The sequence below is a fragment of the Aptenodytes patagonicus genome, chromosome 20, assembly GCF_965638725.1.
Source record: "Aptenodytes patagonicus chromosome 20, bAptPat1.pri.cur, whole genome shotgun sequence".
Taxonomy (NCBI): domain Eukaryota; kingdom Metazoa; phylum Chordata; class Aves; order Sphenisciformes; family Spheniscidae; genus Aptenodytes; species Aptenodytes patagonicus.
This window is the reverse complement of record NC_134968.1, coordinates 5444014-5469726: the sequence shown is the minus strand read 5'-3', so window position 1 is coordinate 5469726 and position 25713 is coordinate 5444014. Positions and strand designations below refer to the sequence as shown.

Below are 25713 nucleotides of genomic sequence, written 5' to 3'. Positions count from 1 at the left end.
CCTTGAAGGCAACCATTATCCTGATATTTACTATGGCAGCAGCCAAAGGCCATCGGTAGGTGACAGTCCACCATGCTACACAGCTCTAGATACACACAGGAGCATGGAGAGAGCAAACAGGAGCAGCTTGGGGACACAGCCAGAGCTACCATCAGCCACAACCATGAGCTGCTTTACACCAGTGACACCCGCTACCGTGTCTGCCACCACATGGTCCAGCAAGCCCCCCCAGATGCTGATGGTGGCCCACCAGCCGAGGCAGCCGCAGGTGGTGGCTCAGAGGCAGACAGACCTGTCAGCACCTCCCACTGCAAAGGCATTTAACAACCTTCAGCTCATGCCAGCATCACGAGGTGACGAGGGCCAGATCCCTCTGGAAGGATCCGTCCCTTTTCCAGCCTTCTGCCCCCTCCAGCCTCAACAGCTGGAAAGGCTGATGCAGGGAGATTGTTCCAGTACTGCCAGGAGCTGGTGGCACTTAGCTGGGACTGAGAACCCCTACCCGGGAATGTGGGTGGCCGGGCACTGCCAGGCACCCCAGCCATCCCCATGGCTGGATTTGAAGCTGCGGGCAGGAGGTGGAGAACCTGGAGACATCCCTGTGCATGGGGGGACCGGCATGTGAAAGGGCTACCTGGAGAGCCTGGAAACAACTCACTCAGTGCCACCACCTAACGCAGCGTCTCCAGGGGATGCTGCTGCTCTCCAAGCTTGACATTTCCCCAGGAGTTGGAATAACGACCACCTTTCCTCCTCTCCCCTTTCTCGGCCAAATCTGGTGCAAAGCAGTGTCCAGCTGCCCAACAGCCCCCAGGCAGCCTGGGCTGTCGGAACAAAGAGGCTTCTCTGGCCGGGCAGCGCCCTTTGGACCTCCGGGGACCATTCACCCGCCGACAGGGCTGCTCCGCAAATATTTATCGAGGTGGGTGCGTGCGAGCACCCTCCCTCCTGCACCCCTTCCTGGGGCACGCAGGTCACCAGACCCACGGTGGTCCCAGCCCAGCTGCTGCTCTCAGTGCTGGCAGCTGCCAGCCCAGGTAAGAGGCTCCGTTAAACAATGCTAATAAATACTTTATTTACCAAAACCACATTAAAATACGCCTAAGACTGTCCCATCTTGCCACGTCCCTTCAGTAGCGGCTCACAGCTTGAGGATCCTGGAGGAGGCTTGGAGAGTTCACGCAGCAGCACCAGCTTCATGGCCAGCAGGACTTCCCGGTGGCCTAGGTGGCTTCTTCTGCCGCAGCGCGAGAGCCGGGCGGCTTCCAGCGCCACGTCCCTGAGCAGCCGGGGGCTGCCCAGCCAGGCAAGGGTGGCAGCCACGAGGCAGGAGGCTCCAGTGGACCACGTCTGCAGGGAGAGCAACCATCAGAACATCAGCACAGCCACCCGTGAGGTGGCATGGCTCGAGGAGCTGCCTGCAGGCACAGGTCAGGCAAAGCTCCCCCAGCCCCATCCACCACACCTTCATTTTAAGTCAAAAGCTTCCAGATTCAGCTAACACATGAGCACCCAGGCTTGGATACGCAGATGACCAAGCTGAACTTGGAAAGCAGGTGGTTACACCCAAGCCCAGTCAGGACATACCTGGTTTAGGAGCTTGTGGATGTAGGTGGAATAAGCCACCTTCTTCTTCTGCCTGTGGGGACGGATGCAGAGGAGGCTTTGCCAGGCGCGCCCAGCCGCTGCCTTCTTCCTCGGGAGGGCGGGGGGGCCAGGACCCATCGCTGCTGCTGCCCACGCACAACGCTGGTTTAGCACGCGCTTGCTGCAGCCCTGACACCTCTCTGCTGGGGGAGAGCAGAGCACGAGCCCCAGCAGCAGGACGCTGCCTTCACACCGGGCACCTCCACCTTACCCTGCGTTTCCCAGGGCATTTGCAGGCATTTCATTAGCATATGCAAATTAGGCACTTGCAATAACAAAAAACATTCAGCATGTTGCATAAAACAAAACCAGAAAACATCCTCCCATGGAGCCGAACACACCAGAAAAGCAGAGCACAAATAGGGTACCCTGGGGTACTTCTGCTCACCTCCAAGAGCTCCCCCAGCCCCGTCCTCCCCCAGGAGCAGGCAGGAGCCGCTGCCTATAACCGGGGGGGCTCATCGCTTTCAGCTGGGGGCTGCAGCCCATGGGACCCACCGGGCTGCGGGGAGGGGGAGAGGGATGGGGACAAGGACAGGCATGGCCACCACGCCGCCTCACACCCGCACCCCCCAGCTCCTACACCCAAACCAGCAGTACTCACCCAAAATGCTCTTTCGGGTGAGGCTGTGCCTGCTCCCAGGTCTCCCCCTGCCCTTGTTGCCCTAATTAGTGTCATTAATCTAATTAGCCTGAATTAGATTAATTAATTAATTCTAATTAACCAGAAACCCGCTGGTTCTGCGGTGGTACCAGACCTCGGGGCGCCCAGCTGTTCCTGTGGGATTTTTTGCGTGGTTTTATTCTGCATTTATCTGGGGGGTTTTGGGGGTTCTGTAAGTGCCAGTGAGCAGGGTCTGGGAGGGCACCCAGGGGTGCTGGGGGCAGGATCTGGCCCTGCATGGTGGGGTCCTGGGGTGGCTGGGTGTCCCCTGGTTTGCAGGATCTAGCCCTGTCCACTGGGATCCCAGGGTGGGGGGTTCCCCTGGGTGCAGGATCTGGCCCTGCACTTTGGGGTGGGGGTTCCCCTGGGTGCAGGATCTGCCCGATGGGGTCCTGGGGTGGGGGGTTGCCAGGTGCCTGATCTGGCCATGCCCTATGGGATCCTGGGGTGGGTGGGTGGGTGTCCCCTGGTTTGCAGGATCTGGTGCTGCCTACTGGGATCCTGGAGTGGGGGTTCCGCTGGGTGCAGGATCTGGCCTTGCCTGGTGGCACCCTATGGTGGGGGGTCTCTGGGTGCAGGACCATGTTCTGCGGTGCAAGGCATTGGGGTACAGCAAAAGGGGGCCAATGGGTGCAGGATGTGGCCCCGTCCTGAGGGGGATGAGTGTCTGTGTGTGTGTGTGCGGGGGGGTTCCCTGGGGTGCAGCACCCCACCCTGCAGGGTGTTTGTGTGGGGGTGCTTGGGTGCAGCATCTGGCCCTGCAGGATACGGGGTGGGGGTGGGTGTCCTTCCGTGCAGGCCTGCAGGACGCTGTGGGGAGGGTGGGGGTTCCTCGGGTGCACCCTGGGGTGGGTTGGTGGCTGGGGAAGGCGTCCCCCTTGGTGCAGGATCCAGCCCTCCCCCGCAGCGCCCTGGGATGGAGATGCCATGGGGTGCAGGATGTGGCCTTGTAGCACCCCGAGGCTGTGGCTCCCCCCTGTAGCACCCTGAGGTGTGTGGGGGGGTGTCTTCCCAGGTGCAGGATGTGACCCCGCAGCACCCTGGGGCTCCTCTGGGTGCAGTTTACAACCCTGCAGCAGACAGGGCTGGGGAAAGGAGGGCTCCCCCGGCTCAAGGACCTACCCCCCCCCCCCGCAGCACCCTGGCGTGGAGGCTTCCCCCCAGGTGCAGGATGCGGCCCTGCAGCCCCTCGTCCTGGGGGGGGGGGGTGTGTGTGTCCTCTGGGTGCAGGATGCGGCCCCTCCGTGCTGTGCTTCCCCTGGAGCGCCCCCCGTGCTGGCGGACGAGGGGACGGGGGTCCCTCGGGTGCAGGATGCGGCCCCCCCGTCCCGGGGGGTGGGGGGGGCCCCCGGTGCAGTACGCGTCTCTCTCCGGCAGAGGGCGCTCTCGCTCCCTCCCGCGCTGGGCGGTGGGCGGGGCCGGCGGCGGTGGGCGGGGCCGGCGGCGGTGGGCGGGGGGGTGGCTGTGGCCTCTCCGTGGGCCGGCAGGGGGCGCCGCCCGGTGCCCGCCTCGCGCCCGCCGGGCCCCGCCTCACCTGCGGTGAGGCGGGGCCCGGCGGGCGCGAGGCGGGCACCCGGCCCCCCCCCCCCCCCCCCCCCCCCCCGCTCCGGGGAGCGGCGGGGCAGCGCGAGCCCAACCGTCGCCGTCGCCGCCATGGCGGAGCAGGAGAGCCTGGAGTTCGGCAAGGCGGACTTCGTGCTGATGGACGCCGTCACCATGCCCGAGTTCATGGCCAACCTCCGTCTGCGGTGAGCGCTGGGGCGGGGGGCGGCGGGGGAACGGGCCGGTGCGAGGAGCGGGAAGGGCGGTGGAACCCCGCCTCGCCGCCTCAGGGTGTGTGAGGGGTTGTGGGGCCTCGTCCTCCCGCTTCTCCCCCCGACCCGCCCCCCCCCCCCCCCCCTTCTCGGTGTGGCTATCGGCTGTGGGGAGGGGGGGTGCGCTGTGCCGGTTTAGTGAGCTGAACCGGCCCGGCGCTGAGGGAGGTGTCGCGGGCAGCGGCCCCCTCAGCCTGCCTTGCCCTGGCCCCTGCCTGCTCGCCCTGCTGTGAGGTGACCGAGCTCCCCAGTGGAGCAAATCCACCACAAAACAGGGGAATTTTCTGTGAAATGGGGATATTTGGGAGAGCCAGGGGAGTATGAGGGTGCCCAGGGTGCAGGCAGGGAGCACCGAGCCCTGCTTTTGGGTGGGGGGCTTTCTGTCACCCCTTTGGAAAACTTCCCTCTTCTCCCGCTCATCAGACCTCATCGGCTTCAGTCTCCACCTCATGCGCCTCCCCTCTAACAGGTATCTCGCCTATGCTGATGTGCGTGCAAAGTTGAGATGGAAAAAAAACAGCAATAAAAGTCCCCCAAGTCCAAGGTTGCTCCAGCCCCACAGGAGCATTACAGCCGTTCACCAGCGCAGACTTGCTGCGTTAACGTTTCATGATCTTTATGGTTTTATTTCCCTTCTAGACGTGATGGGCTTTGGGAAGATCTGCATTTTCATCCCTGCTTTCTCTGTGAAGTACAAGTAAATCCTGAGCAGCGCTGATAGAGAGGACAGCCGGTGGGGACCCTAAGTCTGCAGCTGTCTTTCACTTTCCGTTATAAAAGATTCATGTGGGCTCTTCCTGATAAACCCTTATGCCCCTGCTTGTGCAAGGATTTGATAATTACCAAAGGGGAGTCTTTGGGATAAAAATGTGACTTATTGGCTGCTCCCCCCCCAAGTGTTGCTCAGGCTTTAAAGACCATTCCTCTCCTGCTGCTTGCATTCTGGTTGAAATCAATAACTTGTCAGGCTCGTGCAGTTGTTGGATGCACCTGAGAGTGGCTCTGGCAATAGCCGAGGGAAGAGAAGGTGGCTAAGCTTCCTCAGCTGGCATAAAACTACTGAGGAAGGAGAAAATTAAGCTCTTTCAGGCAATTGTGATTCTCCTCTGGATGAAATCTGTAGATTTGAGGTCTGGCTGCATCAGCCATTGAGTGCTTGGGAATCTTTGTGCTACACAACGGGCTACCAGGGTGTACCCGTCTTCTGTGGTGCTGCAAGGTCAGGGCTCAGATCCTGGCAGTGTGAGTTATAATAACAACCAGCATATTTTATATTATTTTTTATTTTATACTTTGGATTTCTATTTGGGTAAGGAGGGCATTTGTGTTTAAGTACTATGAAAAACATAATGTGAACAGTTGAGCTTTGAACATGAGGAAATGTCAGGTTTAAATAAATTTTGCAGTGCCTCTAAAAGCTTAAATTCGTTTCTCGTTTGTGCACGCCATGACACTCTAATTGTTTTACAAAGGGCTTACAAACAAAGTCATTGTAATTAGCAGGAAACTTGTATGTAACAGTTTGTTCTTGGGGTTTTTATTCTTTGGTTAATGTGTACTGGAAATCTAAACGAAGTATTGGAAACGGATTGTTAAATAACTTAAAAATCAATGTAGCATGTTCGTTGTGTTTAGGAATCAAATTAATCGAGAGGTGGCTTGCACTGGTAGACTTTGCTAATTTTACGTGAAAGACGATGAGTAGAACAAGCTAGCAATTCTGGATCCTTACAATAGATGTGTAGTTTGATTTTTCTTTCTGTCCTGTTGTGTGCTGATCGTGCCTAAGGATGTTGTCTGGACGTCCCTGCTGTATCTAATACATCATCAGGTGTCCCTTTAACTCCCAATACCTTGGTCACTGGTACTCAAAACCAGGCTTTTCCTTGTGACACCAATTCAAACTCCGGTTTCTTTTGCACGAGAACGCGTGCGTTACTTTGGCCGTAATCTGCAGTTTGCAGGCAGATCTGCCTGCACTTCAAGGCTGTCTGGTGTCTGTGCTGTGGGCAGAATAATCTTTTGTTAAAAAAAACTAATACTGTTAATTTTCTAACCTTGGTGCTATCATCCCCTGACTTTAAGCTTGTCGGCACTGGGACATTTGGGACAGCTAATCTGAATTTACCAAAAGTGTGGCTGTTCGGTAAAATTGTTAAACTCTGCTAAGCCTTGACTGACGCTGCTGGTAGGGCTGTGGCCCTGGCCTGCTGACCCAGCTTCGCTGCTGGTGTTACTACAATTCTCAAACGACATTTGCTTCTCTTATTTTTACCGCTTTGGAGATGGTAATTAACACTTGCTACTGATACATTTTAAATTGTGTCAGACCCAAATTACACCCGAAATTCTGACCTGTTCAAGGGTTGATTATGTCATGTTGTGTTTTGTCACGTTGCGTAGATGGCATGAGTCGCCTTTGTGCTCGTTACGTGCTGAACAGAATGGAGAAATTGTTGCTTCTCTGTCATTAACTTCAAGTGGCGGGTTTGTTTGGTTTACACTTGGATGGGCTCCACCCTATTCCATAAATCCAGCTTTCTGCCAGAGCTATTTTTGTTCGGGGTCACTGGCTGACCCAAGATGGGTTGTGCTGGATTTAGTTCCCAAGTGAGCCCAGATGTGGGTGGAACTGAAATCATACCAGTTTCGGTGCATGCAAGGTTATTTCCCCAAGGATGTCTCTAGTGGGAAAAAGAGAAATGGTGCAGTTGCACTTTTTATTACTTTAATATTTGAATTTAGTGGTGTTGACATGGCCTGGATTAGTGTGGCTGATTTGTTTGTTGATGTAAGTACCCGCCTGGGTAGGTGGATGGATGCAATGTGAATTTACTACCTCATTTCTCATTCCCTATGCTTCGTGCCCATTGTTTGTAGGTTCGTGTAGTGATTCAGCAAGGATATCATAGTGTTAGTAGATTTTCATGGCCATTTCTTACAACTACTTAATAAACTGGCCATTTCATGTGGACAGACAAGCAGTCACTGCATGTTACGCATTAATTGTAAATAAAAGTCATCCGGTCCTTGAATTCCTTAGTTCTGAGTGGGCTCGTACCAGTGTCTGGTTGTGATTCTTAGTCATCAGAATAATTTTAAAAAAAAAAAAAAGGCAGGAGTATTGGAACAGTTAGTGTGGACTCAGTAGCTAGCTTTGTTTCTTTATAGGAAACCTCCAAAGCTTTAGCAGATAATTGTTCCTTGAGTGCTCATAAGTATGAATTATTATAAACAGCCGTATTTGAGCAGTTTGCACTTCAGCAGATAGTCAGGCATTGCCTTTGATCAGTTCCCCGTTGACCTTTGTGGGCAGGTTGATTACTGCAGTAGCAGTTGGCATTTCAATCCCTATCAGAGGACATAAGATTAATTGAAAGACTCCTTAAAACAGGGAATCTTTTTAACGTCAAACAGCTCTCAGGTCCTCTCGCTGGCATTCAAGGGCTAGTATTTAGCTGTACTCCGAGTGTTACCCGCTGTAATCTAAGGGAGAACGCCCTGCTCTGGACTTGTTAAAGCACTTTCATTTCCATGGGTGGTTTTGACTTAACATGACTGTGACTATTCCACAGCAGGTGGAGCAAGATGGTGCTTGCGGAAAGGGAGCAGCGGTCTCGCAGGACTTGCTAACGTTTTGCAGAAATTGTGGCGTAGGTGAAACTTGGGATGTGAACTTTTGAGTAAGAGAAACACAGAACTGTACATCATCTCATTTTTCATCACGCCATAATGAAAGTTTCAAGTGATAAAAGTTACCATTTTTAATTCACTTCATTGTAAGGAAGAGGGCAATAAGGTTATTTTTCACAGGTATGAACTATTCTGTTTTATATATGATTCCTTGTATTATCCTGCAAAGACCACTCATTGTACTATCCTGTACAACTAGCATTTATCTTGATAAACAAATCAAAACTCAGAGCTTTAAAAATGGTATCTAATGGCATGCAAAGAGGTAGCTTGATTTCTTGAATTATCTGTTCTGCAGTCTTAGTGATAACTTCAGGAATAACTTCAGTCTAGCTTCTCCTTACAAGGTCTCAAATGCTTTGCAGGAGAGTAAGATGTGATCCCCACCGTGCCCGGCGGTGAGATGAGGTGGGGGCCCCACTGTGGGTACACCCAACGCCTCTGAATCGCAGCCGAGGGCTGTAAGTGGAAAGCTGCATTGAAATGCAGGAAGAAAGTAGACAATTATATATTGCAGCAGCAGGGTAGCGTTCGGGGTAGTCCCATATGAGCTGTGTGCTCAGGGTCTTTCTGTTCTCACATCTAATTCATGAGCAGGTGCTGCTTGACTCATCTTTACCTGATTTCTAGTGAGTTGCTCATTTTTCATAAGCATTGTGCAAATCCCCTCCTGGGAACATAATAGATTTTTGTCGTGGTTATTAAAGAATTCAAGGATGCATGAAAGGAAGACTGTGAAAGCACATGGTAAGGTGTAATGATTGTAAAATGAATTTTGGGTTGGTTTTCTCTTTTTTTTAACTAGTTCCAGCATGAAACCTGATGTGGAAGGCTGTACTTGCTGCTCAGGTAGTTCCTGGTCATCCCAGCCTGCCTGAGCCTGAGGATGTGGTGCAAAGAACTACAGTTTAATAGTCCTTGTAGTTGTCTCCCTGCACACATTGCGTTTTTTGACCCCTTAAAGCAACACTTAATAAAAACACAGCTCTGCATTTATTTAAAAATATGCAAAAGTGTTTTTTCTGCTGTTTCTCAACTCTGTCTTACAGTGCAAACCCCAGCATTTTCAAAGCTATCCTAAATTAAGGCAACAGTCCTAAATTTGTATTTATTGCAGATACTTTTGAAAGGCAGATAATATTTGTTATGATTAATAATATTTTTGGTATCAAGAATCTGTAAAGAAAATCTGGTTCTCCTCTGAGAATTTTCTGTCAGTGTTTGCTGCTGAGGCAAGTGTTTGCTGTGCAGGCAAGGGTGAGGCGTAGGCTGTTGTCCTATAAAAAGGTTGTAGCAAACTGAAACAGGGAATTGGGCTTCAAATGCTGAAGGGTTTGTATCTTGAAAGGGTTTTGTTGAGACAGTTGTGTGCAGGCTATACGTTTCAGGCCTCTTTCAAAAAAAAGACATCTTTTTCTTCCAGATGGTGTAGTGGGTTGAGTCCGTAGTATCTGTCAGTCTTAAAAACAATCTGTTTTGTCTTTTGAACGACTCTGGTGTGAATAGCTGTTAGCCTCTTGGATTTACAGCACTCTCCTGTGGAGGCAGTTTTGGATACAAGAAGCTGAAGATGATGCTGAAAATGTATAGACTTCGTAATTGCCCGAGTGACCTGAAAAGAAGCTATGATGCAGTTGTTAGGAGCCCCTCTCAGTAGGTGATATTAAAGGGCATTTTTTTGTGTAAATACACAGATGTTCCCTCATCTTTGCAGTTCTGAAAGGCCAAACTCATGTTCTGCAATTTAGTGTCCTCTAGATCTGGAGACTGGGTTATTTTCCTTTTATGTGTCCTCAACAGGTCTGGCAAAACATGCACAAGCTCTGGAGTTGACCGAACACATTAATACGTTCCCGACTTCAGAGAATCGGAGTACCCATAAATACATTAGGAACAATTCTTCCTCGGCAGGGATGTGGATCACTGATAGCATTTGATTCTTTATCTGTGTAGCACCCTTTCTGCTGTTCCGTTGACTTGATCTTACTTAAAATGTTGAAGCGAAGGGGTGCTGTCTGTATTGTATTGACGGTTTTTACACTGGCTTTCTTATCTTTCGAGCACCATCTTAAACATTCATATTTTTGGTTGAAGTTGTGGTGGGAGAGGTTTGGCTTCACACTCGGTAGTAAAGTAGCTTTAATCCTGGCAGATGAAATATGTGAATGCTTGGTTTCATTCGTGCTTTTGGTAATGAAATATTCATGCTTAATGAACAAGCTTTTCATGCCTTTAAGCCACTTTAATTTCCTCATTTTAGATAGATATGAATATTTGAATTGTTCGTGTGGTGTTGAATTAAAAAGCTGCTGGGAAGAGTCTACTTTCTTCCCGGAGAGGGGTGCCTGCCACCGCGGGTGCTGCAGGACGCTCCTCACTGCTGCTCGGATGGTCAGCAGTTAAGTCTCGTCAGCTCTTCTTGGCTTCTTCAGAATTGCTCGGCTTGCAGAGAACTGTCTTGTGTCAGAATTCGGAATGAATGGAATGAAAATTCCCCTTAGTCCATCAAAATTTGACTTACGAGCTTGGACAGGGTCCAGCTTGATCTTTGTAGATGGAAAAGGCCATCGATCTCACTTAAAAAGCAAATCCTAACTACACAAGTAGCAAAAGGGAGGATCAAGGCCAGATTTCTGATTTCTGCAGGGACTTACCATTCAGCTTATGGAAACCGATAGCTGCTACAGGTGGGCTCTGTGTTTCCTGACAGCGTTCATATGAACAAAGCATTGAATGAGATGATGTCCCGCGTGGAATTTGTTTTGCCTCCATATGTGCTGAATTTATATAGTTTCACTGAATCTTCTTTTGCACGTCTGTCCTCCCCTGACTTATGAATACCTTCTTTTCTCAGAGTGAAATTTTACAGTAGTCTTTTTATAGCAGTGTGGGTGAGGTAGTGTTTAATAATTTTAACATATGGGTGTTAAATAATATACGAGGTCAGATTTATGAATGAGATTAGTCTTTCATGGTACCTTACAGTTTTAAATTCTTACGCTGGTAATGGTATGCACCAGACCTGCTGGTCCTGGCTTGCCAGCTGATGCTGAGCTGTGTTCATGGTACTTGTCAGAGCACAGATACAAAATTTAATTGTAGGTAGGTAGCTAGCAGCAAGCTGGGGAGGGACATTCATGTCACATGGCATCAGGTGTGAAGAAAAAGCCCTACCGAATCAGTCTTGTAACCAGAACTATTGTGAATTAGCTCAATAGGAGACATTCCTTATTGCATCTTTTTTTAATAAATTTTTTCTGCTATTTACACAAAGGATATCTACAAAAAGTCAGCTGCTAATTTAGGAATTCCTCAACAGCCTTTTTGCTTTCATCCTTGCCTCTTCTCTGCAATTATTTTGTAGAGTCTGATGAAGTAATATATGGGTCCTGAAGATCCTCAGAGTGGGCAGTCCATCTGTCTGTGATACTGTAAAGTAGAACCCTGTTCTTGTTTTTGACTACTACACATTTGAGATGGCTTGTATAACCTGCATCATCCTAACTGAGGTTATCATCACCTTCTGAATTTCACTAGCTAAAGATTGGCTTTAAGATCGGCCAAATCCTTATAGTAAATATTAGCTAATATTTCCAATGAGTCTCGTGGTCTCCTTTAGTCGAGAGTCCTAGATTCAAAAATCTACCTCTTTAGAGGGTTTCACTGATCTACCGCTCCACCAACCCTTGCATTCCTTTCGGGCTGAGCAAGCTTTTACACTACCTGAACATCTCACCTTTACTCATACTTACTCGAATTCCTTTTATAGATGCAGATCTCACTAGATATTTGGCTGTTACATCATCACTCTTCTTTCTCAGTCCCTGGGTCATGATTTCATCTTTTTATGGAATGAAGAAATTCTGAGAGAGGGGAGAAGAAAGCAGATGTCTGAACACGGGTTTGCCTGTTGCTTATAAGTGTTAAGTAAGGGAGCTGTGTGTCCCTTTGTAGCAAATGCTCATTTCCAGTTCTCAGAGGCAGAAATACAATTTCTAGAAGAAGATTTCTGTTCCTTTCAGGGCTTTTTGGTTAGATCCGATGAGATCTCGGCTCACACTACTGCTATCATGTACTGATGTTTCTGTCTCTGTTAAAGAGACCAGGAGGGGTAGTCAGTTTTCATTGTGGTGCTTTCAAATGCTAAGAGAACAGGTTGGATATGAGACTGTTCTGTCTTTGGGAGTGAAAAAGGGGCATTAGATAGATTTAATGTGTTGAAAAGACTTTTCTTCAAATCTCAACCATTAAACTGTTCCCCAGATAACCTCTATCTTTCGCTAGGAATGAGGTTTTTCTCGTTCCTGGGATTTGTTTCAGCTAGCGTTCTTCTCACCTGGCCTGCGCGGGGCCCAGCTCCTGCAAGCTGACACAGGACAACAGACAGGTTCTGTTTGTGAGTAGTGGTTTAGATAGACAACAGGTAACACACTGCCAGAGCCCAGCAATGAGAAGCTGAGGTAGGAGGAGGGGAGTATCATGTAAAGACCTTTTAAATAAAAGAGTTGTTACTGATAAGCCGGAGGACCCACCCTGTCATCATAGATGGTCTTGCAGTGCTCTACTTCTCAGGCTCATCAGTAGAAGCGTGACTAGTGCTGGGGCATAACGAGTCTGTTCTTGCTTTAACTCTTGGTGGTGATGGTACTTTCTATTCTGCCCCACCCCCCCAATTTCAAAGTATTTATCTGTGCAAACTTTGAATTTTCTCCCTGAACAGTGTTGGAATATTTGTGACTATCACCACTACTGTGTTCTGCCCTACCTGTCTGCTGAAGCATTTTGCAGCACACGTGTCATGGTTGCTGTGATGTTGCTAGCCATCCCTTCTTGGTTTAGAAGTTGGCAGCAGCCTGCCCTGTTGCTGCCATTTGCCAGCTTTGACCTGCCAGCCTTGAGATATGTGAAACTTCAGAGACCAGTTAGTGTGTGACTGTTGGGCTGGTCTGATCCAGAGCATTCTTTCCAGAAAAATGTACCGTTGGGTGAAAATACGGCATTAAACCAGTTACGTGGTCCCTAGACAGCCACTTACCTGCCATGCTGTCATTTCTCATCCTTGGATGTTTCTTTCTGTACTCTGGGGTGTCAGTTGTTGACTCTCACTGTCCCTCCGAGGAGTGTTGTCCCACCAGACCCTTCCTTTCTCCTCTTGCTGACTTCCTGGCTGTATTTTTATAATTGCAGTATCCTCTTGGTCATCCTTGGTGACTTCTCTCTCTCCTCTTGCCTTCAGTACCTTCTTCATACGGATGGACACCTCTGCCCAAGTTTCCCCCTTGCTGAAGTGGCTGTTCACGTGCCTTCAGCTCTCCCAATGGCGGAGATGTCTTCTCTGATCTCGGTGGGATCTTTTCAGCCTTGCCCAGTGAGTCAGTTGCAGTTATCTTGGGCTAGAGCAAGTGAGCTCTTCTGGACAGAGATTCACTTGTTCTGCCTGCACCATCTGACTCAGGCCTTTCTAGGCCTTTGCATTCGAAGTCAAATCTTGTTGTTTCCCCTTTCCTCCTCAAGTCTGAGCTATACGCAGAGCTAAATCTCTTGCCTAGAGTCACCTTCGCACTGGTTACTGTGCTCCCTTCTTGCCTTACGCCTTGGCAAAGCCCCCTTTCCCACATACCTTTGTTCAAAGGGTAGCTACAGAGATTGTTTTTGCTTTCTGTTTTATCTGCTTTACCTATCTCTTTGCCTCTTTCCTGTTTGACCTCAGAAACACAGCTTATCTCCTTCCAATGTTTATCAGTTTCTCCCACAGCACTGATCTGTTAACATGTCTGTCTGAGAACTTTCTGACAAGCATTCGTGAACTTTTCCCTCAGTTGCTCCTTTTGGCATGGAAGAAACGCCATATAAATGTCAACAAAGACACTGCCTCCTCCTTAAATGTCTAATTTATGAAGCCTACACAAACTTTGTCATGGTAGGAGGTTTGGTATGCTCTAACTGCTGATTATCGTGTTGATCTGTTCAAGTAGTTTCCTGGTTCCATACTGGATCCATGCCTGGGGGAGTTCATGTGCTCTTGGGTTTGGACAGAGCCTGGCCCAACGCTATCCTATCTGAGGTTGTTCAGATAGAGAATAATTTGCTTATAGTATCATGATCTGTTCACATTTAAGGTTGATGTAACTTAATTTAGGAAGCCTGGAGGCTTGCTGCATCTTCCTGGGAAATAAAAATTGGAGAAGATTTGTGGCAATATGTGGGATATGATGGGCTGCAAGAGGTGGAGGTTTAGTTTAGGGTAGTGTGTCTAACTCCATCTCCAAACATAATGTTTTAAGTTTGTATTTTTGTGCTTGCCCCTGTACACATACAATCTTGCATGCTTTATTTAGATCAAGCCAACTTAAGCAGTGTTTCACTGGAACTTCTGACGACCTTTGAATAAGTCTTCTTATTATGGGGATCCTGATGAAAAGGTTTTCAGTCTTGTTCTGATGTAGAGCAGGTGTACGTTGCTACCCCTCAAATGAATTATACTTTGGGGCACCAGCTGAAACTTTCTGAAAAGGTTCCCTTTTAATATCTGGCTTCCATTATAAGCATCAGACTGGTCAGTGCCTTCCTCATTGTACTGGGCTTTATTTATGGTGCGCAGGACGAACTCGCAGTAGGGAAACTAAAGCGGGCTCGGGCAATTTACTACATCGTTCTGTCCAGGAAGCAAAACAGCCAAGGGTAATGAGAACCCATATTTTAACAGCTTGCTGGATGGCAGCAAAGGCTGTCTCACGATGAATAGTGAAGAAAAACTAAACCAAAAAATTCCCTTCTCCCACTGTATGAACAGCACGGCTTTCTTTCGGGAGAGCTGCTCTTCTATGGTATATTGAGGTGGTAAAATCTGGCGTGTCGGCCTGCAAAAACTCCGGTGGTTGTAAAAGCCTTTACATCACGGTTATCAAGAGCACAATGAAGCCTTCATGTGGCTAGACATCTTTCAGATGTTTACAGTAAAACTTTTGCTTTTATTCATATTGCTAAACTTCAACTAAATAGGTTATTTTGTTTACAGGTATGAATGATAATGTAAGTTTCACCTTCAAAGGAAAAATCCAGCTACCGTTGTTTGAAGGCCTCTCTTCCCATGTACTGTTTATAAAGCAACTGGATATCAAGTTTATAAACTTCCAAGGCTAGAAGTAGTGCCTTCCACTTCTTCTTAATACCAACTTATTTGGCATTTTGTTCCTCCTTGATCCTGGGTGTAAAGACCAGGGGAACGAATGAAAGAAGACTCAAAAAGCTCTAAGTACAATTTAGGCCTCCAGAAAAATCCCAGAATACCAGACCCTGAGCACCGGGAGTCTTTAAGTGAACTTGCTTAGAAAAATTGTTGCCCCTGCATACTGTGGAGAATACTCTCTTTTGTTTGCTTCTCAAAATATCAGAAAGACGTCGTGCTGCTTTTCCTTTTGCTTGCAGGGACATAAGTACCCCAGTATTCTTTTAGAGCTGGATGTAAACAGCTCCTTGGAACAGTAGCTCTTAAACTTTGTTGAAAAGTGCTTAGCAATGACAAAAAAATGTTATTTCCGAAAGGATTTCTGTAGCGCTGAGGGGTTTTTTTTGCAAATGAAAGTCCAAATTTACCACAAAAATGTCCCTGTAACCTTTTATAATTCAAAACATATTACTTGCTTTTCAAAAGCACAGGCAAATTACCAGGGAGACTTTCTAAAATAAGACCAAGGGTTAGATGTATAACTTTGTGGACAATGCTTCTTGATAATAGTGTTTCCTTTTTTGAGTTTCATCTGTGTCGCAGTAAGAAAGTAACTTTGCGTGGTGTGGTTTGTGTACTGACCTCTTTTAGGTGAAGAGAACACTAAGGACATTTGTTTATGCCTGCAGGCATCGGTATATAAAAGTGAGGATATTCATTTCCCTTTTTTTCCTACTAAATGTAGCATTTATGTCTCTAGCAAAACAAACAATAGAAATCTTGTCTTTGTTCTTAACTTGTTTTTTGGGCCGTAGTGCATCCTGGCTTTCAAGGATGCAGACATTCCTAAGTTAGACATCTCCAGTCTCTGGCAGCTAATTCTGCGAATCTTTATTCGTTATACTGAACTTAAACCCCTTTGAGGAAAAGCCAATAAAAAGTAGATACGTGTAAACCAGTTTAAGCATGGTATAAAACTATACAAGCTGGGCTTGGTAGGAAACTGAAGGCAAGTTGAACAATTTTGAAATAATTGGGGATATTTTGCTTAATTTTTCCAATCAGTTGATAGAAAACATGTTTTCCATTAAGGGCTTACATTTTTGGAGACTTAAAGGGGGGCTGCGTACTGTCAAAATGAGTCTTGTTTTTAACCAAAACATTTTGGCTGCCTGCCTTCTTTTTAGGTACTGTCACTCCATTCCTGTGGGTAGTGGAGGGGTGGCCGGTGCCAGTCAGTCACCCCGATGGGTGTTGTGGGGTTTGGATGCTGAGTGCTCCTGCCCTGAGAAGCAGAGGAGTGCTAGACTTCCAGCTGGTAGGTAGAAGTACAAAAGCCAGGAAAGTGTGATGGTGGACACTCATCTTCTTAAAAGATGCTATGTGTATCATCCCCCATCATATAGGAAACAAGTAGCAATGTAAATCTCAACGTTTTCATTTACTTAAAGAATGCCTTGATTATTTTTGTTCCTGCTTTTCTGTTGGGTTTCTGGATCTTTGATCCTCTCATCGAGGAGCCAAGGTGGCACCTGCTGCTCGCTGTACAAAGGAACAATTGAAGCAGCTGGCTTAGAGCAGATAGATCTTCACTGTTTCCATGACTCCTCTGAGGTGATGACGTTGTTTTGGGGCTTTGGTGACACACCATAGGCCATGATTAACTTTAGAGGCCAGTCCAGATTTGTTGCTACTGAATTTGGGGAGAAAACTCTTTAGTCGATCTTGGTCTCCTCCCGGGAGTTTTTTTCCATAGTTGATTCGTAACTGGCAATTCAGCTGCTTTGCTAAGAGGCTGTTTACTAAAGTTAGTGAGTAGACCTGTACAGATAGACGCATCAGAGTAATTTCACTTGTTTTATTGTACAAACTAGCTTGGGAGCAGTAAAAACGTATTGTGTAGCAAACATTGTAGTTGACTCAGGGAAGCTGTTGAATTGGGTCACAATCTTTTAAAATGTTAAACTCCATCTGATACGATATTTTAACCTTCTGCCTTTCCTGTTTTGTCCTGGTATCTAGAAAAATTCAACAGAAGTTAAATACAGTAAACTTAGTGAATTTTGAAGACATTTTGTAGCGCCTTGACTAAATTAAAGGAAAAAATTGCTAGGGTTACATTTACTAATGTACAGTATTAAAGCAAAATAAATTGCAGGATGGAACAAATTAACAGGTTCTTACAGAAAGACTGGTTTGGTCAGTAGGTCTGGTTTATGTTGTAGTAGGGATGTGGGAAGACTTTGGAGAGCTCAAACATTTAAGTAGTCAGGATCAGTATTGTGGGTTATTTTTGTCAAGACACTTCTGCTGCCTTTTTGAAGGCTCTTCAATACATGTACGTCGGTTGTATGTCAGAAATCTTGTTCTAATAGTAATTCCCACACCACTTTCACATGCTTTGTGCATTGCCAAAGTATTTTTCACCTTAAGTGCCAAATTCTTGATGAGCGTGGTAAGCCCCATAACCCATCTGGGAAAGCTTTCAGGGGGGGGAAAAAAACCCCTAACCCCCTAACCTTTCATATGTAGATGTATTGGCTTGTCTTAGCCCAAAACAGTTTAAGATAAATGAGCAGCCTCTGTTTATCTTAATGAGGCATTTGATGTAGAAGCTGATAGCACTAATGGCCAGATCCCAAGTAATTTGCTGTGTAACAGCATGTAGGAAAATTGCACAATTGTGCCCACCCATCTGGTCATCACTGGGTGTCCACATGGATAGTGGGAGCCTTTGATACTCTCTCATTTTATCATTCTCTGAGTAATAGAGTGCAATGGATATTTTGCAAACTAAAAATTCCTGTCACTGAAGACAGCAATTCCTTTGTAGGTTCGACCTGGGTTTTGGTACTCTTTGTACACTCCAGTGCTATGAGTGCCAAATAGTCCCCTTTTTTTTAATGTGGGGAGGAGATAACATGAAAAAACATCCTATTCCATATCATGTACTTATCTATCAGTAAGGACACTCACTGTGTGTGTGTAAGGGGTGAGTGAGCAGCACTGACAAACTCAACCATTCACAGATTGTTTTCTGCTTTCTGACATTTAAGCCTTTGGGATATGCTGTGGTTGCTTTCAAACTTCTCTTTACAGTGATGAAAGCTAAAAACCTCTCTTAAAACGAGTGAAGACAGTTGTATTCATTTACTCTAGGAGGATGTATTTAAAAAAAAAAAAAACAATAGTTATCATGAGACCCATGAAATAAATCACAGGTGCCAGTGGTGAATATTATTTCTCAGTCTGTAATCTTGCCTTGTGTTTACCTCCCTGCCCAGTGCTGCTGTCACTGCCATCAACCCCTTGGGCTGTCCAGTATTAACTTGGATTAACTTGTCCTGCCATAGAGTTTTCGCACCAAGGATTTTGCCTTTGAAATTACATTTTCACTCAGAGTGGATTAGTCTTCAGTCTCACAGAACTTCTGAGTGAACACAGAGAAGGTATTGGCAACAGAAGGATTTTGTGGAGCAGGTGATGTCAGAGTTCACTTTCACAGGAACTTTAGAGATGTGATGTCCTGGCCCTTAGGTGCTTTCAGGTGCTGATGCCTGGGAACTGATTTGGCTGGAAAAAGGATCCATTGCTTTTCTGTTCACGATCCTCAAGAGCCTTCCAGGGTGGGAACCGGTTGCACAAGGTGATGCTGGGGGTCCTGGGACTGCTGCTTACTGGGGGTGACAGAGCTCCTTCCTCCCTTACCCTTTCCTCAGCACTTGATTCCCACCGTCTGCTCACTGACTCTCCCGGCTCCAGCCTGTCCCGTCAGAGAGCTCATAGAGGATGTCAGCTGAAATGCTCTTTTCCGAGTGTATTTGTGTTAAGTTTTTCTTTCTGGCATAGTTACCTTACATGTCAGTCTTCAGAAATATTCTTAAGGGCCTTGCTGTTTAGCCAGCACTTGACCCTCTGGAAGCCACAGAAGCATCGCTCTTGTTACCCTGGTGTAAGTCTGTGCTTTGCTGTTACGTTCTGTAATTATACACACTATTAATCATTCTCTGGTGCTTCTGGATCCCACTGCAGTGTTTGTCACTCTTTTGCTTTTGGATTTCACATTTGCAGTGTAACTAGCCATTCTCCATGTGGCTTGGATTTTTCTTGCTAGATTTGCCTTGAATTACATCATAGAGAAGTTGTTGAAATAGTAATAATAAATCACCTTCCTATTAAGTAGATAGCATCTACTTGTCTCGGTTTGTCTTGCTTTCTTACCAAGTGTATTTTGGGATCTCATGAAAACTTATTTATTAGATCATACTTGCGAAGATAGTATATGAGATTGTTCCTCTTATTCCAAATATAACCATCCTGTGATCTTAATCGACATTTGCTTTAAAATTGTCCAGCTGGCAATTCCCTGACAAATTTGGCCAACACCAGTGTTAACGTGAAGGTGGCTTTTTTTTGTTATGGACTTAGTTCCTTCTTTTCTATCTACAGATATGACTGTGCTAGGAGAGCAGTTTGGGATTTCCTCCAAAGATGACTCATATTTGCCAGATCCACATATAGCGAAAATAGGGCATGCCATTACAATGTGTGTTATTTAGGCTACTTAATATTTTGTCCAATAGTCACTAAACTGGTAGCCTTTATCTGCAAGCTTGCTTTTTCATCCCCCATTTGTCCACCTAAAGACAAACAAAAACCCCAGGTGAAGTTGGAGTGTGTCTCCATTAATGTTTTTGCTGCTACCCTGCCCTCCCAACTGCCTTGATTTTATAACTGGGAGTGGAAATTGCCCAAGGTCATCTTTCAGGAAGCAATAACGTGTTATTCCTGCCATTGACTCTACGTCGTGGCTGGTTTCTGTAGACCTCAGACTCCTGCTTGCAGCAGCCTGTGGGAGCGCTGGTGGTGATTTAGTGTGAGCCACACCAGTCCCAGTTTTTAATTTCCTAGATAGTCCCTGGGTAATCTCCATTTCAATGATAGTTTCGCTGTTGCAAAACTACAGCTGCAGCAAGGACCTGTTTTTGTATTGGTGAACTGCTGCGTAGTTGCATTTTTCAGGGGCTGTGCAGATCTCGGAGCTGACGGGATGGGGCATGAGAGAACTGGGGGGAAAACACTTTTGATCTGGAAACTGTGCTGTGCAGATTCCCCAGAGAGCAAGCAACTGGTCTGATCAGGTACAGAAAACAGTACCCCAGCTACTAGCATTGTGATCTCTTCTCAGAGCATCGTCTGCTGAAACATCCAAAAGGAAGGTAAAAGTTCCTAGTGCCTTATCCAAAGCAAGACCTTCCTGCCGGAAAATTCATCACCAGTAGCAGCGTCTGCAGTTGGGTCTTGTGTGGCAATTCTCAAATACTGGTGTGATGAACTTGAACACACAACTGGAATAGAAGACGTTAAAAAGATTTGTAGTATCAGGTTTTTTGTCTGCTCAAGAGACTCTTTCCCATTCTTTTCCATTTCCCAGCATTTTGTTGTTAACATCTTTGTCTTCTGGCCTGTCTTGTCGTTTATAAACAGTTTGTTTGGAGCCAGGAGCAGTCGTCTTTGCTGTGTGTGTATCAGACAGGTGTTTAAAGAAGAATTGACTTTGAAATTAATGAGAAGGTTAAATGGGAGGCAGTTGTCTCCACTTACGGATTAAATGAGTGAAGCTAATCACTAGGGCCTAAATAAAAGCGTGAGCTATGTATTTCCAGGATGAAATTAGCCTTGTTAGGATGCTTCTTCTGGGGTTCCATAATTTACAGAATTACTTCCTAATATTTACAGATGTTACTTCCTAAAAGGAGATTGTTATCAATGCTTTAGTGCTCCCTCGGGGCTTCAACAACAGGGTGACCTGTAGGAAACCTAAACGGGTTCATTCTTCTCAATTTAAATTCCTTCTGTCAAAATGGGAATAACTCTTCGGATAGGGAAGTGTTTTTAGCAGGACCCTGTCTGCTCAGTGGTGGTCCAGCTTCACTGGATTCAGGTTGGTTGTGTCACTGGGAGGGATGGTGCTTTTCAGCCCTGTGATTATTAGATATACTCCACCCTTGAAAGCTCCCACTCCTTTTGCTGCTCTTCCCTTCGTGGCTGGCACAGACTAACGTTACGCCAGAGCGTCGGCATGGCCTGCGGTTGCATAATGTACTGCAGTGGGCTAACCAGCTTTAGCAAAACAGTCATCTTGGACAGATGTTGCAGTGAAGCAATGATTAATCGGGGAAAAATTTTAACAACCTTAAATGGCAGTAAATTTATTTTGGCAGGTGGAGATTGAGAAAGTCATTGCTGCCATGTAGTGGAGTGTTACTCTGAAGAGTTAGAATCACATTTTATCTGCCATAACATTTTCTCATGCTGTCTCCTGTCTCAAACTTTTGCCGGAGCGAGAGCTTCAGTACTGAAATCTCCTTTTTACAGATATCTTTCTAACATGTTTGCCATCCATGTGAGAATGTGGAATGATATTCTGTCAGACCCTCACTAAACATCGCAAGTACCATTGCTTCTTTGTTCAGAGAATGCAATGCACATACTTACGGATAAGGAATACAATATCCTTCTGAATTGACATGGTGACAGCTATAGCTTTATTCTAAAGTTTGTCTTTCCAAGGCATATGAACTGGCATTGCAGACAACTCTGAATATCTTCTGTGGGACTGTGCGGGATAAAGTGATGTGTCAGGCTGCCAGACTGAATTTTTTGAATATTCTTGTAATAATCTTTCTGAAAGTGAAAAAGTAACTGGGTTTATCAGAGAGATTTCTTTAGTAGTGTTCTGGATTAAGATTAAGCTTTTCAGATTTAGTGAGAGAGTAACACACATTTAAAAGATCCTTGAGAAGCGAGTGATAAGGGAGAATTCATTACTGTGATAATTCTAGCAACATTTGAGACATGAATTAGTTTTGATTGAAAAGCTCCGAATCTCAGCAGCTCTACTGTTGTATTTTATTTTGAACAGGAATTTAGTTTTGACTTCAGGAGTAGGTTGCTGGCATTTCTCTTTTTTAATCTGTCCTTGTTGGCCAACAAGAGTTATTGTTAGTGCATCCATAAATTTCATGGAAGTTTGTTTATTTTACTGAGGCTCTGTTCAGGGCAGAAAGCACTTACCTGAACCGAAGTTTTATATGCTCTAGAAAACTTTCAGCCTCTCTCTCTCAGATTGTAATGGTTGGGTAGGAGGACTAAAAATGACTGTTGAATGTTTATATAACATTGTCATTGCCCGAGATGCAAGATGTATGCAACCTGCAGTCACAGCGGCAGCACTATGTTTGGTTATGGCGTTGTCCCGTGTTTTTAATTCTTTCTTTAACCAGCAGAAGTGGTGATGTGTATGCTGTTTTCTTACCGATGCTGTACTGAAAGTAAACATAGTCAGTGGACAGGGAACAGCCACTGAAGACTGTGTGTTAGAGTAAGTGTTTTCCTTGTAAAAAAAATAAAATAATAGCATATATTTCATACAGTCAATCTTTCTGCAAACAGACAAGTTGTTAGTCTGGCAGGATGTAATTCCATTTTCCTTAGTAGTTTGGTTTCCTTTTGGCTTGTGTGTGCTTAAGCTCCTCACTCATCTTGTGCCGAGTTGATGTTGACTCTAAGATACTTTTTTGAGTAGTTCAAGGGAAGGATATTTGTGAAAGGATTGTGATTTGCTTTTTATAATAAATGCAGGTTATCAAAAGAACTTAAAAATACTAAACGTGTAGGCCTATCTATACATAATTTTCAAAGTCACATTTTACGGCCGCACATGATAGTTGTAGTTCCTAGTGCAAAGAACCAGCTGGCAGATGCTTTTACTTGTTTTTTTTTAATAAGGTATAAAGGCATATCATACGTCTGAAATAGCTGAGAGATTGGTATGGTATTGGTAAAGAGTTTGTTTACTGAAAATCTTAAAGCAACTCTAATTTAAGGCATGCATGTTGATTTCTTCAGAAAGCTTTTGTTAGTTTGGACAGAGGCCATATTATGTAAGACATAATTATCTGGCATAAAAGTAGTGATTTTAACAAGGAAACAGTTTAAAGCTTGATGTGGTCTCTGTTGTGGCAGCAACATTCAAAGTGTCAGTGCATAGAGGAATAAGACACAGGTGAGGTATGTTTATAAAGGCACACTTTCCTTATTTACTATATCCCAATAGCTGTGTCTCATTTCCCTTCAGTTATCTTGCTGATCAGTGACGATCCTGAGTGCCAACAGTCAGGAAAGCGAGAAAACAGTCAGAAAAGCCTTCTGTTTTCATGTTATCCAAAGTGCTTTGAGGCTGCAGCGTGCAACTCCCGTGTGTCTCGTTCTTGTGGAAAAACTCCAAGAGGTGCCACGCAGTCAGTGTGGACTCCGCTGAGCAGTGGTGCAGCCCAAGAGGAGTATTTCGTATGGCTTCACCCAGGATGAGATGTGGTCAAGCCTGCCACCAAGGATGTGTTCAGAGGATCAAGACGTGAGGTCTAGTACTGCTGGCTTAGTAGCCACAGCTGAGGTGCCTTTAAATCCTTTTCCCCGATATTGAAAATAATTGTTAAGAACCTCCTTAAATTCCCTTTGACCAGCTACTTAATTTTCCTTTTTTTTTGTCTTTGCCCTAAATGGAGACAAGGCAGTCTGGAATAATGTGCATGGAATCGACAGGCCATTTTTTGTTGCATACAGTTTTCCTTTGAGATGACCTTTAAGCCTTATGTGAGTTGCATTTCCATTTAGGGAATCCTTAAATTATTTGATTTGGGGGGGGGGAGAGGCTTAGATAGAATCAGCATTTTGAATGTTTGTTTGCTTAAAGTAAATTGCCGCCTTCTGTGTCCCCCAAAACTTCACACAGAAAATGCTATAAACTGGTCTGCTTTCAGAGAGGGGACAGCAGAGACGGCAGCAGAAGCAGCTCTTGGGTGAGAGGGACCGTGAGGCAGAGTGGGGATGTACCGAGCACAGCGACAGGTGACTGCTAAGTGCTAGTGCCCTGCTCATGTCCTGCTCAGCTGCAGCAGGAGGGAAGAGAAAAGGTCTGGTGCTGAAAATGTTCTGTGTTCCCTGAAGTATGCTGGAGACGCAGGATTTCTCAAGATCCTGGACATGTTTTAAGTTTTGGAGAAACTGCCTTAGTGCCGCACCAGGGAAGGTTCTGGAGAGCAGCTCCTCATTGGGTCATTCTTGACCCCTTCCTTGCACATTCAAATTCTGGGAAAGCAAAGCTTGACGAGAACTAGATTGTATCAGGAGCAGCTGAGGCTTTTGCCTGTGCTTGTCAGTGCATCTTGGAGTTTCACATTAGCGTCTAATCCTGTTTTGGAAACTTACTTCCTTTTCCTCCTCTTAAGTCATTTTATGATTTGTACGAACTGTGCAGCTGATGTTTCACTACTGCGTTGAATATAAACTTTGGTGTCCTCTGAGCTCTCCAGCGTTCATGTCCATATCGGTGAACAGGGATTGAAGGTGGTCCTGGGGCTCAGTTGCTGCTCTCTTTGCAGCTGTGGGTGTCTGTGTAAGAGGCAGCTCATCTCACCCAACCCCTCCTGCTCTGTCTGTGCGCCTTCTCTCCCTGGCCCAGGAGAGCGTGGCAGGAGCAATCATGGAGAATGCTCTGGCACTAAGATCCCTCTGTCCCAAGAACAGTCCGGCATTCTTGTTTGATACCTGTGTGAAAGTTTCACCGAGCTTCTCAGCCCTAAGACAAAGCAGGGAATGTTATCAGCGGTGGAGGAATTAACTTGCTGAAAGTGTTTTTCCTGTTTAAAGCTTTTATGGTACTCTGTCTGCGAGGTGACATTAACTGTCATCTTGGGAAAAGTCAGATTAGTATTATATGGTCAAAATACTTGTCATGTATTTACTATGGGTTTATCAGGCACTAAAGGAATGAACCAAGTCAATGAGTTGCTGACAGACCAGCTGCACAAGCCTTGGACAAACTGGCTGAGGGGTTGATTTTCAAAGTTATGTTCCTTTTGGTGAAGGTACCAGCCTGGCACAGAATTATTTTGCTATGGAGGAAGGTACAGGTCTTTCTGCTGGAGGGTTTTGTGGTCCACAGGTCACTGGAACTAGTTTACAGCTATTTTTATTGTATTTGTTTCCTTCGGATCTATACACGATGCTTGTTCTTTTAATGTCCTACTTTTTATTATGATTATAGATTGTGAGTGCCAGCTGTGAAGGAGGCAATGCCTGTAATTGCAGTTCTGCCTGGGAGTGCCTGGCAGCATGTGTCCTTCTATAATGGCAGACTTTTTTATTTGAAACAGACTTTTGTTTGGATGCCTCACTGAATAATCTGTCAATAGCTGAAATAATACCTTGATCCTAGAGTAAGTGGTGCTGCCAGAAATCCTGCTTGCTTGTCTGGCTAGTTCCGTGGTCACAGTTAATAAACTGTCTTTGCTCACGCTGCAGCTCATTTTGCTCCTGAATTGCCCTTTCTGCTATAGATCTGCGTGTGCTGGCCGAATGGGGTTAGTTACCGATTAATGTAATGTATACAAACAACTGCTTGCTCTGCTGTTCTGAGCCCAAGTCTGACTACGCTTGGGGTTATCTCATTCCACCAATGCTCCTTGTGAACCTGTGAACTTCCTGGGGGGATTTAATGATGGGAACGCCAACGCAGACCACCTACCTGACTTTTGGCTGACCATGGCTAAAAATCCATGCCTAGCTGGACTTCTCTTTTCGTTGCTTGCAGTTGTTGTGTGAAGACAGCGGTGTCTAACAATTTTCCCTCTTTTTTTTTTTAAATTAAGGTTGGGTACAAT

At 45.9% G+C, this 25713-nt stretch overlaps 1 protein-coding gene across 1 annotated transcript in view; it reads left to right on the top strand.

Annotated features, from left to right (window-relative positions):
- The first annotated feature begins 3933 nt into the window (after nt 1-3933).
- MYO1D (myosin ID) overlaps nt 3934-25713 on the top strand; it is a 165691-nt gene continuing 143911 nt past the window's right edge. Inside the window, exon 1 of the mRNA XM_076356932.1 lies at nt 3934-4059. Coding sequence (XP_076213047.1) covers nt 3965-4059 — 95 coding nt within the window. The 5' untranslated portion in view covers nt 3934-3964. The remainder of the gene's footprint in view (nt 4060-25713) is intronic.